Here is a 19026-nt window from a genome sequence, read left to right on the forward strand (position 1 = left end):
AAGAAAGGGGAACAGAGTCACTTCTAGGTAGAACTGATAGTTAAAATGCATAACGGCAAGTGATTCTTTCTCCTTTTGCCATCAGCCAGTGCTTAAGCATGAGTCTAATGCCTGTGCTCACTGGGTTAGAAGTACATTAAAAAAACCACGTCCCAAACTAGGGAAGTGGGGAACTGAGATCATTTAAGTGAGATATGAATTTTGTGCACGAGATTTGCTTTTGTAACAGACATCAGCCATCAGTGTTACTGGGATGAAGGGAAAAGAGATAAACAATGCTGCCCCTTGCATGAGTGTATGTATGTTTTGGTCGCATTCGACTCTGGTAATGACTGCAAGAAAGACTTGCATACTGACAAATCAGCACGAGGAGAAGTGCAAAATAATCAATACAGGGGTAGATGTGAAGTTAGTGACCTTACAACTGTTTCTCTTTTAACTTAACATAAAATGTAGCAAAGACCACTAGTGAGATGAGCCACTAAAATAAGTATAATAGCAATAAAACACTGTTTCATTTGGAGACAAGAAGACGGATTGTGAATGCGACCTAAAACACATATTTACCCACTAGGATACACTCATCACTCACCGGACAGCTACTTCCACATATCTGAAAAGCCATATTTTAGGTAAAACAGATTATATTCCAGACCTACAGTGAAACTAAACATTCAAAACTGTTCTCTGTCCTTATTTAGAAACTTCCTAACAGGGAGCTATCATAAGTCACCTTTGATAGGTTCATGTGGGCATTAATATGCATATATCATTTGGCCTACAAATTAGATGATCCATTTTATGCGAAGATGATTAGTGAAAATTTTAGAGGCCACAAAAACATCAGTAAGATAACCAGCTTTTCAGACTGAATGATATTATTCAGAATGGTAAACTGAATAATAAACAAAGCAAAATCAAGAAATGGATTATGAGATTGTACGTATTAAAAGATTAGGATGAGAAATACAAAGTACTATCTTTCTAGAAGATCAGACCTTGAAGCATTAGAGAGGCCGATGTCGACTACAGTCAAAATCTAAATAGAAGCTTGGACAAATTGACATGATTACAATGGATGTAAGGTTTAAAACATGCCAGATCTAGTAGTGGGAAACAGTCTAGAAAATAAGGCTGATTGATTAAAATGCCTGAATAAATTTGTAACCATCTTATGTGTCTACTAGGATTTAAAAAAATGACAGTAAAACAACACATCAGTGAGGCAGACAATATGCATGTCTAAAATGCATAAACAAGACAGCAACAAAGTAAAGACAAAATGGGCTAAAGCAGGTGTTTTGAAGGTGAAGAAATAAGAAAAGAAAGAAAGAAAACTTCAAAAGAGGGGAGGGGAGTGGGATTAAAAGGGAATGTGTTGAAGATTCACTCACTAAGGCCATCATCATCATCATCATCATCATCATCATCATCGGCATCATCCTCCATACCTTTCCCTCCGCAGCAAAGAACGAAGGGGGTGCGGCGTTCCACCACAGCCCGGCACTGTACACACTTCTTCATGAGGCTGGCACAATCTGATGGGGAGCAAAATACATACTGGTCAGACCTGAATGCAGCCTGACTACAGTATATCAAACACTGTTATTTATACAGAAGCTCATGCCAAAGTTGTGAAGTGAAAATGTGTACAACTTACTCTCACAAGCACACATGTGACCACAGGGCTGGAACAACACGGCCGCCTTTTTGTCAGAGCACACTACGCACTCCTCGATCTGAAGGAAGACAAAATAAAACAAAAGGAGAATCCACAGGCTGCTGTGCATCTATTTCTGGTAGGGCAGATTGTAGCAGTGCCTTTGATACCTTGGTTCTTGACTGGACCTGATCCTTGCAGATGAGACACTTCTTCACACGTGGCGAGCAGAGGGAGCAGGTGGCGATGTGCCCGCAGGGCCCGAACAGTGTGTCTCTCTTCATGTCCGAACACACCATACACTCCTCCAGTGACTCTATGTTGCTGTTCAGAGACGGGCTGCGGGTGCCCACCTGGCCGCTGGGGCATTAAGAATAAAACCACAATGTGTGAGAGCAGAGGAGATCCCAAGCCAAAGATGCTGACAGAGAATGAAGAAAACAGGGGGAGACAAAGAGAAACTAAAAAGGAACCAAATAAAGGAAAGGGCAAGAAAGGGAAACCAAGCCCTACATGAAACATTTTTAGCAAAGAAAGGAAATCAATGAGATTGTCTGACAATTTTCCTGAGATGATGTACTTTTGCTTTCTCTCTTTCAGGCGCTGTAACAGTAGCTGTGAGTGCATACCTAAAAGCACCAAAACACACTCTTGTAAGTTCATCCCTTATATTTATATCCCTGCATGTAACAAGGTTTTCTGCTTGTTAAAGACTCTTTAGAAGCACTGCAATTTGACTATGGTGAAAGGTTAGGTTAAAGTTGAACTTGTTTAATCAAAATGTAAAACATAACTCATCACAAATCCACATACTGTCATGTTTTCACTTTGGTTTTTGTACATATATAGAATGCTGATCTTTAGAAGTGTATGAAGGTGGATTTTCCCACTTAGCACACAGACTTGACAGTGGTATCAATCTTCTCCAACCAACCCTTGGCAAGGAAGCAAATAAGTACATTTACCAAAAAATGTCAAACTTTTGCCTTGAGGGATATTTACCTGCTCTTTTCTTTGTGACATTTGGCCAGAGCCTTGCAGAGGCTGGGGTCAGGACACAGGTCTAGAGGGGATTGACCCTTCTTGTTACGAATAGTCAAGTCTGCTCCGTTAGCTGCTAGGAAGCAGGCAATGGATGCTGCACTCTTCTTCTCTGCTCCCTGGGTGCCCAAGCCCATGATTAACTGCAAAGTGTCACACAGACACACAAAATCAGTTCAAACCAGAGGCACATCAGAGTTTGATTTCTCAATCAAGAGATTGTTTTCAAGTTGAATCCTGTGGGAACAGGGCCTTAAACACTGACATTTAAAGCATTCATGTACAGAGTAAGAAGAGTAAGAAGCCCTGGTTTTAGTATTATTCAGATAGCTTCAGAGTTACATTTAGATGAACCATATCAAAGTAAGATCAGATCACCACTAATTAGCCAAGCAAAGACATGCCTTAAGATGGCTCCCAGGCAGTGTAACCCCTCAGTCCCGACAAAAATCCCATTAACTGTCCTGTCCCTCTCCCTCTTCCTGCTCGTTGCCTCACTCACGTCTATCCCAACTCAAAGCCCTCCCTCTCTCACACAATTTGGGCCTTCCATGTCTGATTGTCTGATGGAGCCATCGGGCTGACTAATTCAATTATCATCTTGGGGGCAGAGGGGCTATGAGAGAACGACCCATCTGTACATATCTCAATTAGGCTCGCTGTCTGTCTGCTCTGCTCCTCCATCAACGAGGAACCAGGGAGGGCAGGGAGGAGGACAGAAGACAGGAGGCAGAGGAGTAAAGAGAATGAGAGCGAGAGAGACAGAAGGTGACATAAAAGAAATCTACTGCTGCAGCCATGCACTGCAGCCCTAAATCATCCCTGCTGGTACTAGTGATGTGGTGGTAACATGGAGAGGGCTCAGGTCTGACAAGCCCCTGTTGGCCTCTACAGAGGGATGAACTCATTCAGGCTGGTCAAGAGGTGCCAGCGAACTGGTTGGCTGCTCTGTGCTGGGCTGCTGTCTAAATGATGGTCTGCTGCAGTCTGGGCTGTCCAGTGATACAGGTGATAGGGGGCTGAGGAGCACAGAGCTTCCTGTCTATGTGTGATCTCTCGTATATTACTGTCTGGGGGTGTGTCCCAGTGTTCTGCTGAATTTGTGCTGGGAGACTTGAAAAGGAGGTATATGGATAAAATGAGAAACCTTTTAAAGAGTACTGGCAGGTAGCCTGTTACAATTTTTAATGTACTGTATTAATGAGCATTCTGTTCCTAGCCATTCAAGGAGGCACGTTTCCTTATTTCTTCAAATGACCTCCTATTTAAATTGAGCCTCCCATAATTCAAATCAATTCAATTTTAATTAATTCAATTACTCATTATTATTGACAAAAGAAACCTTTAGCGTCTATGAGACAGAGGTTAATAATAGATGTGTTATGTACCGTGTTCTTTGAGGGTTCCCAGGGCTCTACTTTGCTGACATCCTGCATATCTTGGAGCTGCCGCAGTTGGGACAGCGTGTGGTGACGCAGTGCCTCATGAAGTGGTGTGTCTCCATCCTTGTCTTGCACGTCGAGCTTGGCCTCTGCGCGTACCAGCAGCTGTTTAGACAAACACGTCAACGAAGAGTTATAACGCCAGGCAGTAAAACAGAAGCTCTAGCAACAACCATAAAACAACTTTAATTCTATGCTACAATGCAAATGGCACAGTGCTGAATAATAAGGCTGCTGTTTACAGTGCCTGCGTTTTGTATTCCCCAATTATAAAGTGCATTTTTTCTGAAGTCCACAAGATGGCAACGTGGCAATCTTAATCCAACACTAGGCCAAATGACTCTAACAAAGACACTGCCTCAGATTGCATTTTCTCCACACAGCATTAATCTGAAGCAGCACTTCATTTAACTGCAGGACATCCCACCGTGTAAATTAAATGCAGGGCTGAACTGATGTTATTCTACTCCCTTTTGTGTATGGTCTAGAATGAAGGACTGATAGAGATATAATTAGAGATAGAACAGAACAAATGAGAAAAAAGAAGGACAAGAAAGAAGAGGGCCCACTAACCCGGACTATCTGGGTGTGTTGGCGCTCCACTGCCAGATGTAATGCCGTCTGCTGGTTGACATTCTGGATGTCTAAGCTGGCGTTGCCCTGGGAAGTGCAAGCAAAAGAAAAACACACACACTGTAAACAAATTGGGATTTTTGCCTTCATTAACAACCAACCATATTGTGCCACATATATGTGCACACAGAAAGATGACAAGGGATAAATGTAGACAAAAAAGAAAAAACTTTAGTTAAAAAATAAAACAAGTGCAACTGTGTAGACGATCACAAATGTTCTGGCTTTATGTGCCATGATAGAACCTTCCTTCCTTCAACCCTCCTGACAAACAAAGTGCCATCTAGGGGGATGGGAAAACGCATCCTACAATAACGCTGCATGTGACTGTCATTTCCAATTGCAAACACCTCAGCTGAGGAGATGTGGAGGGAAGATAAGCATTGTGATCACGCAGTGTGTGAAATCCCCAAGTAATAAGACGGACTGACTGGCTGGCTGGGCGGCAGGGAATCTGCAGTGCACCTTGAAGTGTGGTGCAATTTCTGAATAGAAAGCTGAGCCATCATTGTGAACCAACCCATTGCAGAGACTTGGGAAAAAGGCCATCCCTGCTGAAAGGTAGCTTGCACAGCGAACGTTCATTCCTTGGAATGCTGCAGCAGCAACGCTGCTGCCTTGCACCATATCCTAATTAACCCAGTTCCCGTGTTGTCAGGTGACTTTTACTGTAAGCTCCTGTTTGCGTTAGTCTTCAGGGGGTTAAACCTGCAATCTCAGAAGGGGAAAAAAGAGCATGAACCTGTGATTGCAAGAGGAGGAGGATATGAGGGCCCAGCAGCACTAAAGAAAAGCCCTGGAGGTCCTGTGAACCATATGGATTCAATAAAATGTGGCAGTTCTCACAGCTTCAACTAGTCTACAGCCTTCTGGCTGCAGCCAGAAAAGCAATAACCAAAGAATAGCTGCATCTTCAAACAAAAAGAATCTATTGCAGAATGTGAATAACTATATTTGTCATTAAGATGAGTGCTTAAGCATGCATTAAAATTTGCTATTTGTATATCTGTGAGTGTTGATGTGTTGTTACCTGGTGCACCAAAAGCTCAGCCACCTCTACATGGTTGTTGAGGGCAGCCAGGTGCAGTGCAGTGTAGCCGTCATCTTTCTTTTCATCTACAATCCAAGGCCTCGGCAGCTTGGATAACAGCACGCGCATGGCACTGCACAAAGAGGAGAAAGACAGAAGGAGAGAAGTGCATGTTTAACTGGACTCTGGGCTTGGGCACGTGAGAAAAACTAAAGAAAGTCCAGAAAATGCAGTTAATTTGATGAAAGATGCAAATTTGTGGCATAAAATGCCACAACTGATCTATGTGAATGGAAATTCTCATGTTTGATAGCTCGAGGCCAGACACAAGTTGTTGTAAGCCAACACATCACACAGTGTCTGTTCTGCTGATTCACAGCATATTCTAATACACTTTTTTCTTTTTTTTCTATAAGAGCACATCCCATTTTCACACATGGGGACAAGAATATTAAATCAATTTAGAGAGAGTTGTTTTTTCTAAGCAGGGGGTTATTTACATCAATCTTTAACAGTACAAGTGCTGTGTGTGGTTTTAGAGAACCTGTTCTACAATCTCTCTGGGTAAAATGGGAAGCCACGTTTCCCTTGATGATGCGCCCATCACCGGGAGGAAAAAATGGTAATTATATGAAATTTTGCTGCATTCACTCAGGTCGCCTCCTGGGGAGGAAACAGACAAGGTGGGAAGGGAAGAAATCCATTGCTTTAACAGCGCTGTTTAACAGAAGTGGCCTGGTATGGTGAAAAGAGCGAGTCAGTTCTGTGCTGTTGAAGGTCATTTAGAGGATGTGTGCCACAGAGAGACGTGGCTGCAAAGGCAACTGCACGAGAGGAAGGCTTAGAAGGAGTCACAGTGGAGATAAAAAAGGAGTTTGTCACTCCCTACAGTGTCACTGAAGTAAGAGACTTCAGTTTTACTGGTAAAAAAAACCCCATACACATATTTTTCCATTATGCATGAAATATAAAGATGAGAAAAAAGACAGCAGGGAAACATGAGAAAAAACTTCAACTGACTGCAATTAGAAATAAATAGATGCGCATTAACAGCCTTCCTCTTACTAAGTCAAATTAATAGGTTTCCTAGCATGCCAGCTTTAATGTTTAGTGTATGAACTCCTCTGATTATCTCTTTGCCCCCAACTCCTGCCTCTCCTCACACTCTGCTTTAGCCTATGGGCATACATCCATATGGTACATGAGAACACTGAAATGAGATGCACCCCTTTTTTTATGTATTAGCAGTGCATTAGTCAAGGATATCTGATAATAAATAAATAAATAAAGGCAACAAATACAATTCTTCCATTTGTGCAAACACTATAGAATATGAATGAAATGCCTGAACTCTATCCTTGAACTGTTCTTCTACCTTGTCTGTAGTTTGGTACACAATGTACATTCAAAAGCATTACAGCAGCAACGCTGGAGGGAAGACTTTTGACCTTGATTAACCCTGAATAATCGTGCAGGGCATATCTGAACTGCGACAAAAGGAGGCAGCTGATTTTACTCTTTTGACTTTGCTATGGGTGAACAGCCCCCCATTTGGCCACTGAAGCATTTACGTATACAACAGTACGGCAAATAGGGTTTGAAACAGTAAAGAAGGAAATAGGTGTGAGAAAAGGGTTGGCAGGCCACAGCCTACACAATCAATGAAGGCTGTTAACTATTAAGACAGAGAAAACACAGAAGTGCACACCAACATGCTGGCAGGTTTTCAGACTGAAGGTAATCAGGATAGCTGTTCCCTGTGGGCTTTGGCTAAACCTACTGCTTGTCTCCTTCTTTCTGGGGTAATGAAAGAGAGGATCACCAGCACAGCCTCTTGAGGAGAGCAGAGAAAGAGGGGCAGAGAAACAGGGAGGCAGGCAGTCAGCACCTATGTACGGACAGAGATCCAGGGCTGGTGTACTGCTGCAGTGATGAACAGCGCAGCACACTGATCTCAGGCTCCCTCACTTTCTCTCTGCCTCTCATTGCACAGAGGCTTACGCACACACCTGCATTGCTTGCAGCCATCTTCAACCACTTAATGCAGAGAAGCACTGCTTAAACGTGACAGCAACCGCACCCACTCTGCCTAATCTCACATTCATAATGTGTCGCTTTTGTTGCAAACTATTTGCTTGTGTACTGTAGATTTACCACCTCATGGGGGACTTTGGAGTAATTTCATCTGCGGCCCTCCCACTGAGTAGTAGTTGTGACTTAAACAAGCAAATTACTCAAGAGAAGACCTTGCCACATCTGATTCTTGTCTAATGATATAACATTACACTTGTTCTCAATGGTTCAACAGAACAATAAAGTTTAGATTTCTTTATCTAAGAGTGACAAACAACACAACATTTTATTTCTTATCTTCAATATTTTCCACTGGAACCAGAGGCACTTGTCCTGCATAAAACTTTTGCTCTTTGTTCCCCTTTGAACTGTTGCAAAGTACAACATATGTTCAATCTGGATTGGCTAGAAATATCACCTATATGTAGAATGCCTGGCCAATAATGTATGCTTGCCACACTACACGGGCAGACTGGCACCTTCTAGTGATAGTTCCAGGCACATGAGTGCTGGGCAGGTGTTCACTGGAGCCCCTCTAACAGAACTCGAGATTGACAGGCTCACTGCCACCCTGGGTGAAATGGGTGGACATTAATATTAATGCTCCATTCTGGTACTGCTGCATTGCAGTTAAGCTATTTGCTGTAAATGCAGAAAAAACGAGTGAATTAAGAACCAAGAAAAAAAAATCCTAGTTGTTTTTTTTTTTTTTAAATCTCTTGGGGAAGTGATTATAGCAGTGACTGAAGGGTATGGGGGGGATGGGGTGTTGTCCATGAAGAGCCTGTCAACTGGGCTGGAGAGAGCGAGTCTGGTCAACTCCAGATGCACACCTTTTACTGAGCAGAAGGCAAAGACTTGATCTGGGAGTTAACATTTGGACAAGTAAAAATCTTTTATGAGAGGGAAACATTTAAAGAGTAGTGACAACTGAACATTAAAACCAGCATAATAGTCTCTGTTAATGCATAAAGAGGTGCAGCTGAGGAAACAGAATGGTAGAGCAGAGAGGGAGAAGGTGAGACATGATAGAACTGGGTCACCCTGTGAGAGATCTCAAGAGTCCATCAGGAAACCTACACCAGGGCCTGTTGTCTTGGGTTGTAAACTGTCACTGACCAGAACACTCCAACACCCTCATCCCTGTGTGCGTGTTGGCGTTAGTGAACTTAAAGAGTGTGCAACGTGTGTGTTTATGGGTCGACAGGGCCCTTCTGCTGCCCTCGCCTGGCTGACAGCCATCTGTGTGGTAGTCAGTAACCGTTTTTACAACGGGTAAGCGAAGGGGACAGTAACTTCGGGAGGACAGGACAAGACGAGAACAGTCAACATCCAGCTTGAGATTAATGGCTGAGCAGAAACATATGGTTACTCTGATGTAGGAAACGTGTTTGGCATACTCTCATCCATTAACTATGGCTTTGAGCTCGTGAAAGGAGATTCAAATTCTGCATCAGAAATTAGTTGCCAAAAGGTGCCACCTGCCTTGGGAAAATGAAAAGCTTTATAAAACTTATAATGAAAATGATCAGTCTTGCAACTGAGTGCTTATATGGCCAAACCTACAGATCAGATCTAGAACTGTGGTGGCAAATGCTCGGTATCTTCATACCTTAACCAAATTAGTCTTGATTATCAAATTTAATTCTTGACCTTTGAAATGAATCCCAACTCAAGGTTCACTTAATTTTAATGGAGCGTTCAACTGGGCCATACAGCTTTCACTAGCAGAGGCGCTGTCCGTCATGTGTGAGAGATTTGAAGGGCAAGAGTCATAAAACTGCAAATGGTTACCCTGATTTTAAAACATTCTGCTTTGCATGGGAAAGCTACATGTGCTTATCTATGTGTATGAAAACAAAACTAGTATAAACTCAACAAAAAGCAAGCTGAAGTGAAACCATAACTTCTGGGTTGTGTTCAGGAAGAAAGAAAATCCCATTCAATTAATTAATCAAAAAAGCATTAACTAGCCTTGTTAAAATTAAAAAAGTTTCAACTTTCAGTAGTAAGTGTTGTAGTGGCTGGTGGCTTGTCTTAGAATATGAAAACAAAACTGATTGCCTTAGAGGACTGCTGTTTCCTGTTCCTGTATTCACTTCCTGTTCACTGTGCCTTCACCATGTTGTGCTTGCTACCAGACTTTATGAAGCTCACTAATTTCTAGGCTTATCTGAACATCAGCTAATTGTTTGAGTCTCGACACACACCTGCACTACTTAAGCACCTGTGTTACAGAATTTCTTGCAAATTACCAAATTTAACCTGCTACTTTAAGTCAGCTAGCTTAGAAGCTAGCTAAGCTAGTAGCTTACTTGAGAGCAATGGCTTCCTCTCCTTTCTCTTGCTTGGAGTGTCGCATGTTCAGTTATTTCTCTGCCTTCTTTTGCGATAGTGGTACCAATGATTACATCTTTAGACGCATGTTGTCATTCAATCACTGGCTGTCTAGGTGGTGCACCGAAAATGATTTGCGCTTCATAAACAATTGGAAAACCTGAAGCAATTGGTTACCAGTTCACTTTATCAGGGCCGCCCCACAGCTATTGGCCATCCAACTGTGGATAGAGTAAATAAACGCATGTAACATCCAGGCCAGCAGTGCACCAGAGAGCTGAGGACAAGAACCTAACTGGCTCTGCTTGACAAAAAAGGCTTTCATTACTATGCCGTGAAGGGAATAATTTCCCCTACAATGTGACCTTCCCCTGCCTACTTCTACCTGAGGCTCCAGAGTAAGCATGCTTTTATTAAATACTATTTGCATAAACTGGGAAGGGGGAAAGATGAGAAAAGGGTGCATTTCTGTGATGTTATGGGTATCATTATAGCCACTGCTGCTGCCATGAAGGTTGTTTAGGAGACACCAGGTGCATTTTCAAACATCTCAGGTACAGGTGTCTTTTCATTTGGGAAGTAGGTGTGAGCCTATAAAGGCTTAGCTTTAATTAGCCTTAAATCACTCAGTATTAGGGGGTGTCCTGATTCACAGTAATTTATAAAGGAGGAAGCAAGACAGTCAGAGAAGCCCAATGGCATATTAATGTCCCATTGGTTCAAGATGACCCAATTATTTTCCCATGCTACTCGTCCTTTGCACTTTATTCTCCTCAGCACCTTCAAAAAGCCTTATTCTCATATCTGCACCAGCTCTAATAGTCACAATATACATCAGTCCACCCAAAATGTGATGAATGATATTAAAAAAAAAAAAAAGCTATGATATGCAGATTAGATTAAAATAGAGTGACACCTAACTCAAGCATTCTATATCAAAGAATTGCTCAATAGCACCATTACCCATAAAACAACCATACTCAATATCACCTTTTGAACAGGACTGGAATCTTGACATAACAGGCCCTACATTCATTTTTCATCTATTACTAATGCAAATCTGAAGAAGGCTAAAAAAATATTTAGGTGGAATTTACCTCCTATATGAAAAGGACTTAAAGAAGTAAATACATTTCAACAATACGCAAATAACCAGCTTAAAAAAAAACACACCTGATAAGATTCGGTAACAGCATTTTGTAAAGTTCACTTGTAGGATGTAAGAAATGAAAATTGTATATCAGACTTGAGTGTGGTGTTACCAGAGGACCCGAAGTCACTGGCCTCCCTTTCATTAAAGTCATTGTATATCAAACAAGCTGCTAACAGAGGAAAGAAAATAATCTCTAATCCCTTCACTCTGCTCACTCTTCTTACTGCAAACCTCCCTTGGGTAGATGCTACACATCACTGCCCACTTATATGACCAGCTTCATAAATACAGTAGCTTTTCTGTGACTGTAATGCAGAAATTAAATTCATGAAGATTAAATGAAACCTACTGGCCAATATGCATGCACACAGAATATCAATGCATCTCTAATGCTGTGTAATTAATTGCATGTACGGTAGGGGTGTGACGAGATCTCGTGCCACAAGATCTCGCGGTATTAAAATGTGACTATTTATTGTCGGGGTGAAAAGCTGTCTCGCGATATCAGTACATAACAGAACCAGAGCACCAGCCAGTATGACAGAGTGTGAAATTAGCATAGAAGATTCCCTAGCCAATTTTTTTATGTTCAATTTGTGGAAAGAGCTCAGTTAGAAGGTCACACACAGCTCAGTGTTTCCCATACATTGATTTATTTGTGGCGGGCCACCACATATTGATTTAAAATAGGTTAGACCTGTGCGTAGCACATATGTTTGCTCTGTGCCTCTGTGCATCACTCTATTTCTCTCTCTCTCTCACACACAACACTTGACAACCATGACGACAGACCGTCTATGAACAACTCTTCCTCTCCATGTTTGTTTGTTTGTTTTTTTTAAACACAACACTGTCAGTTATGGAGATCGAACTCTTCTAATATATTATTATCAATTAGCAATTATTAGCATTAGCTAGTAAGGCTAGCACACTGTGTGTGTGTGTGTGTGTGTATATGTATATATATATATGTATATATGGGAATATCAAAAACCTCACATGGGGAAGCTTTAAGATCTACTATACATGTTTTCTAACTTGCTGGGTCATTGGTGATCTTTGTGTTGATGTCACTGTCATTGAAATCGTTTTCAGGTTTTTAAACACATGGCCACCCACCCAACATCATCTAAATTACCTTTTATTTGTGAAGGCAATGCTTCATTTTAGACTGAAAATGACACTTTTATCGAGACTGAGAAATTGGCCATTTTAAGTTAATTTGAAATACGTTAACTCCTGCTGGGTGAAATTAACTGCAAATGTTTTCACACAGAGGTACAAAGCAATATACAGAACTGAGGGACTGACTCTGAGTTTTGGAGAATGGAGGAGAGTTCGGGCTGTCTGAAGGTCTTTCGATCGACAGCCACTCAGCAACCTGCCACACTATCACCGTATGGACAGAGAGGCTGAGACGCCCCCGTGATCTACAGTCTCACAGAAAATCTACCACTTTAAATCATCCCTGGCTCCCTGGCCCACCTTCCACCTTTCTACCCCAACAAATGCATTGCATTCATCTTCACACTTCCCCTGAAACATTCATCTCTGGAAGTCAGGGTCTCTTTACACCCAGAAAGTCAGCAGTGCCAGTATTGCCCCTTAAACACAATGGATAACAAACCATCACATTTTCTACCACAGTAATTGGCAGAGCAAATCCAAAGTGACAAAACAAGCTGCTGTATTGCAGCTGATGAGTCTGGTTTTGTTTGGCAGTTACACTTCTGGGCACACGTACAGAGAAAGAAACTGTGGCTGAAAGAGTGGTTTGGTAATTAAAATCTATTGTTTGCAGTGGGAAATAATGGGGATCAAAGGGCCTTGTATTAGCTACTCCCTCCCCTAACCACTGAGACAACAGGCCATATGCCCCAAAGTGAATGTCTAACAGCCAACTTGCTAATGGCGGGGGAACGAGGCTTGTATGGATGTACTATACATTATAGAAATAAGGCTCCAAAGAAACTTGAAAGTATTCCACAAAGATCCATGATTTTACAAATAAAGCAATGAAGATTTTCTGGTATAATTTTCCATGTAAGCTCCACTCTTACTCCAAAAACATGTTTTTTTCTAACAAAGAAAGTGCTTTTCCATTGTCAGTTTGGTATTCTTTGTATGTCTGTATGTGTGTGCACAGGCATGCCATAAGACACAAACAAACATAAATCATTGTCCTCTCTGACCCGTCATCCCACATTTACATGGAAGCCACTGACTTCAGTGTCCATACGGGTTACCAAGGTAACATAACCTGCATTATTCAGCAGCAACGCTTGGTTTGGATGTGAACACTGGTCTGAATGTGTGCCCCATAGTGCATTAGGGTTAATAATACCCTTTCCACTGATAAGATAAAAAAAAAAAAAAAAAAAAATATATGACTGGGCGTGGGTTCTGCTTACATTTGACCATGCACATCACACGGGTTAAAAACATTTCAGTCTGTTCCATTTTCACATTGTTCATATGAGGCTCTGCACCGTTGTTTTTACAAACTGAAAACTGCTGAATTCTCTGGTATGACTCAGTATTTCTGAAAAAATTTGGCTGCCATATACCATATTAAAAATTAATTGAACTGCTTGACATTCAAGGCCATTTGTTATCTTTAATTTGCTTGCTCTAAAATACAGTGCCTTAATATCAACTCCCAATATCCGAAGATGTGGACTGGGAATACAAATGCATAACTGGGACATTCCCAATAATACTTATGTTATACTATCAGCTATCAGCAGTAATGGGTAGTAGCCATGCCGCAGTGATTCAGTCTCAGAAGCTAAGCAGGGATGGGCCTGGTTAGTTCCTGGACCAGGGACCACCAAACCATTGGGGCTGCACAAGCCAGTGCTTTTCCGGCTGGTCCCAAGAACAGATTAAAATAGGAGTTGCATCCAGCTTAAACCCTGTGCCAAATCACATAGGCACACTGTAGTGACCTGCTGTGGCAGCCCCCGGCAAACTCTATGAAGTATAAAGCAGGCAAATATACAACTAATTAAAACAGACTGAGCTACCTGCCAGTTAAAAAAAAGGCAAAGTGATGTTTTCTTAACTTAATTTAACATCTGTTGTGTGAAACCATATTTAGCATGCTGCAAGACTCATGCTGACGTTTTACATTTGCTCAACTAAGAAATATTCAGTATGCTTCTGTGTTTCATTAAAAAAAACAACACAGTCCAATCACTGATGTTAAAGTACCATCAAATGCACAAATAAATTCAATTGTTCCAGTACATCAAATAAATAGATAAACTATGTTTGTTTTTAAATGGGGGAAGAAAATATTAAAGATGCCTGACAGCTGTGCTGTGGAAGTACATCACCTTGCTCTGTCATATTTATTACCTGCATTGCTGAGGCCCTTAAAGTGCCACAAATAAATCCTACTCTTTCTAGGCTTGGCAAGTCGGCAAAAAACATACAAGCAGTGCTTACAGTGGCTTCACAATACAAGCTTTTCTCTTTGCATACTATGGTCACTTTCCCAAAAGCTCTTTGTGTCCTTGAGTGTCTTCAGTAGGGGATATATCCCTCCCTCTCTTTACCTCCCTTCATACATCCATCGATCCCTTGTTTCCTCTCATTTTGCTCTATCCATCCATCCGTGCCTCCCTCCGCTACCCCCACCACCAGTCACCCATCCCCCCTGCCAGCATGTGCTACAGCCACATGGTAGCCAGGACTCAATTTTTCAGCATGCTACTGGACAGACAGAGCATTACAGCATGGCTGAGCTTATCTATTGGCTCAGAGCCACCACTGGCCCAGCCCTAGAAGGAAATGTGGCCATTCTGATTGGTCACAGGGGGATTGGGGCTTATATCAGCTTGTCCTCTGACTGATCTGTTGGACTGGTCCCAGCTCACAGAGAGGTGGACACTGGTAGGGCTTCTAGGATTGGGGGACTTTTCAATTAAGTCAGAGTGCATGCGACAGCAAACTGGTACCCAGGCTCACCGAATGAACCAGTCACTGCACTACATCATTAATGGGTGCACTCTTCAGTGAGTACATTTATCTAGAATAAGCTACAGCAACATAATGCAGATAGTATATGCAATAAAAAAAATAAATAAATCAACAGGATCAGTATCTTCAGACTAAATGACTACTTCCTAATGTTGGCTAGAAGAACTCACTAAATGCAGTTCATCTCCATTTCATAAGTTAGTTTGATATATCTCTGTGATACTTATCTTTTAATTACAGCTAAGCACCTGTGTATACCCTTTCCTCTGAACACATTTATTGTGTCCACCATCCTGGCTTCAGGAATCATTATGCATTAATCTGTAAACGCTGGCGAGTTCATGCACACATGGCGGCTAAGACACAAAATAAGACCATATCATCCTTACCAGTTTTAAAACCATAATATTCTATTGCATAAATGTGTGCATGTGGTATATCTGCATATGGCCATAAGAGGAACTCATACATTGTCCTCAGAAGCTACAACACCTTTCACATCACTGCTCTCCCTCTGTATTTTTTTTTTAATTTGGCTGACCTCACCTGTATTAACTTCCAATAGCCAGAAAAATGAAAACCTTTAACACAAATTAGTCTTTTATGAAACATAACAAATATAGATGATAATCAGTATACTGTTGGGGTGTATTAGTGCGCCTCTGAGAAAATGACCTTACACACATATGCACCCTTTTAGTGCATAGGTGTTTGTGTAGTTTGTGAGTCACTTAACGGCAATACACAACACCAGTTAGGCACAGTAAAGGATCAGAGGTGGGAGAGGCATAGGAGCTTCCCCTGCAGTGAAGCTGGAGGGAACAATGGGCGGCTGGATCAGAGAGCCTGGCTGCCACTGGCTTTCCCCCCCCGCACCCAGACCCAGGTAGGTTGGCTCATTCATAAATCACTTTTATTCCTCTGAGCGCTCAACAGCCTCACCTCTTCAAATGATGCACTGTGTAAAGGGACCGGGAGGGTGGGGGTGGGGGGCGCAGTCAAGAGAGATAAAGTAAGCACGAGGAGGAGCCAAGCTGAAGAGGAGCATGAGATTTACTCAAAAAGCACAAACTGGACTGATTAGAAGTAGATCTAATTCCTCTATGATGTTGAGCACTGGGCAGCCACACAGTACGGAGGACTTAAGCTGAAAACCAATCAAGACTTCACCAGCAGACTTCCCTATACAAAACATTTCAGTCTTGGTAAAACAGAGGTATGAGCTCTCCTTACAACTGGCCATCACATCAAAAAAACAAAAAGGACATTTACCCCGCCACACATGGACTTTTCCATGTTTTAGAGTTTAATACTTTGAATTAGGGCAGAAGCACACAAGCTTCCTGACACTTATCCAATGTCAGTGAATCAAGTACCAATAAAAAATTAAATAACTGATTGTATTTGCCCTTCCCAAGTCAATATTTATTTCAGGCACATTTGGCAGCAATTATAATCTTGTCTATATGTGACAAGATCTGTGTGGATACTCAATTCTTCTTGGCTAAACTGCCCAAGATCTGCTGTGTTACATGAAATCAAGGCATTTGAAAGTCCTGCCACAAATTTTTCATCACAAGCCTTCCAGGGTCTGCTGCATATAATCATCCTAACAGCATGAAGCTGCCACCATTATGATTTAGAGTGAGGGGACTGTGTGTTCTGTAACTGTGCAGTGTTTGGCTTTTGCCAAAACACAGCATTCACTGCTAATTAACCAGAGGCGGGCCTTCCAGACAGACCTGTGCATAACCTAACAGCACTAGTCACACACTGGTTAAAGACCGGCGATAAATGGCACTTCACCAGTGGGGATTTCATCAGGAAAAAAGTGTATGTGGAGGGTTAATGCTATTGCAATCAATTGTTTTCTAATTGCACTTAATTTAGATCAATTTGTAGAGATTATATGGTTTGCCCTTTTTCTGCTAATCAGTTTCCAAAATCCTAATGAAACTGATTTGTAATTCCTTTATAACAGGAAGAGAATAGTTTCAAATATTGAAGTTTCGGCAAATAACTTGTGATGAGCTAATTAATGTTGCATGTGTTTCCCCCTGCAACAGAAATTATGAACAATATAAAGTTTAAAGCAGGCATCATTAAAACATGCAAATGGTTGATCAATCTCTGCTCTGGCTTATTTATTTATCACATCTGAATGGAGATACATCTTCAGAGCTTGTCGGGAGAAACACCCGCTCCACCCCTTCATCCAGTGAAACAAAGCACATCCATTAGTAGACCCTTTTCTTATTGATCGATTAACTGCTCAGCTAAACATTCAGTCCCATGCTATTCATCATGGAGGGAAGATGCAAGCCATGCTGCTGAGTTTCAGGGGCAGATGGGATGTCGGGATGTAATTGAGATTAAACTGGTGGGCTGGGTGCTGAAACAGGCAGGATGGGATACCCAAAACACACAGCGGCATTGTCCTAGGAGATAGTTACAGGCCACAAAAACTTTAACCAACTGAACAGAGACTTAATAGATGTCAAATTAAGATGCACATGTACAGTAAAAAGGCTGTCTGGAAAATTACTCCAGGCGTAGTTTTAAGTGGTGGTAGAGACTGTGGTGCAATAACAGGTGGGCATTTACAGTTGCCACTCTGCACTTTGGCCATGTAAGGTCAAGTAAGCAGACACAGAATCTACTTTACCTCACAAATGGACTAAATCTTGTAAAAGCTATAAAGATAATATAATTGAAAATCTACAAATTGCAGTAACCATACATTAATAACATTTTACACTTAAAATCTATGCAGGATTATCTCCATCAAGGCCTGAGATACGACTGTGAGTGAGGGAAGAATGACTGTGAGCTTGTTAAAAGGCTTATCAAATCAAGCACCAGACAAGCGCGCGACATTTTTCTGGCTCATGAAAGTACACGCTGACAAATGTTCATGCTGTAGTTAGGGTATTTGTCGGTTGTCAGGACCTTGTTCATTACAAGTAAAATACCAAAGTCTGGTTTTCATATGATTACTTACACATCCTGGGGCAATATGCAGCAAAGATTCATGTGGGGTAAGTAAGAGGGCTTGTGTGCTGTTCCAGAGAGGACATTGCTTCCATACAGTATAGATGTGCCCCATGATGAGACCAACTAATTAAACAAATTCTTCAGTGGCCGCGCCTCGGGAAAGCTTGAAAAAGACACTTGAAAATTAATGAGTGCTCAAAAAGGAGCCTAAACTTTTCAGTACCTCAGAGGTGAGGTTGCCACTTGTCTACCTGCCAAAAGCAGCATGTATGATTAAATAAATAAATAACTGGGAAAACACTATACTATTTCCTGCTACCTAACACACTGCATACTTCTCTGTGCTCCACGTTGAGCCTCCCTCCCCCTGTTTCTTGAATATGCAGTTATTCTCAGTATAGAGGTGAGCAGAAAGAAGCTCTACCATAAGTTCAAGTGCTTTTTAAAATGAAGAAGGATTGGGGGGGAGGTCAAAAGAACACAGAGAGTAGTGGTTGTATCAGAGGAGACGATAGAGCTGGTGATGAAGGACATAAAGCAGGGGAGGGGGGAAAGAATCAAGAATATACAAGTGGAAGCATGAGAGACCACTTTATTTGGAGCTACTAAAAATAGTGTAGCAAATGGTAGCAGAGGCTAGTGGGCCTAACACTCCTCTCTCCTTCCAGGCCGGTGGAAT

At 41.7% G+C, this 19026-nt stretch overlaps 1 protein-coding gene and 1 long non-coding RNA gene across 7 annotated transcripts in view; one reads left to right on the forward strand and one right to left on the reverse strand.

Annotated features, from left to right (window-relative positions):
• mib1 (MIB E3 ubiquitin protein ligase 1) overlaps positions 1–19026 on the reverse strand; it is a 50762-nt gene that overhangs the window by 4580 nt on the left and 27156 nt on the right. For 3 of the 6 annotated variants that reach the window (XM_020591414.1, XM_020591419.1, XM_020591416.1), the window contains 7 exons: positions 5807–5939; positions 4717–4803; positions 4090–4248; positions 2663–2844; positions 1831–2020; positions 1661–1739; positions 1395–1538 (listed from right to left, as the gene is read on the reverse strand). In XM_020591414.1, the coding sequence (XP_020447070.1) occupies positions 1395–1538; positions 1661–1739; positions 1831–2020; positions 2663–2844; positions 4090–4248; positions 4717–4803; positions 5807–5939 (974 nt within the window). The remainder of the gene's footprint in view (positions 1–1394; positions 1539–1660; positions 1740–1830; positions 2021–2662; positions 2845–4089; positions 4249–4716; positions 4804–5806; positions 5940–19026) is intronic. The other 3 variants (XM_020591418.1, XM_020591417.1, XM_020591420.1) reach the window with 1 other exon arrangement.
• LOC109955344 (uncharacterized) lies at positions 10374–13456 on the forward strand. The gene is made up of 2 exons (XR_002274252.1): positions 10374–10614; positions 12646–13456. It is a non-coding gene; the product is annotated as an uncharacterized LOC109955344 (long non-coding RNA).

The sequence above is a fragment of the Monopterus albus genome, unplaced genomic scaffold, assembly GCF_001952655.1.
Source record: "Monopterus albus unplaced genomic scaffold, M_albus_1.0 scaffold14.1, whole genome shotgun sequence".
Lineage (NCBI taxonomy): Eukaryota > Metazoa > Chordata > Actinopteri > Synbranchiformes > Synbranchidae > Monopterus > Monopterus albus.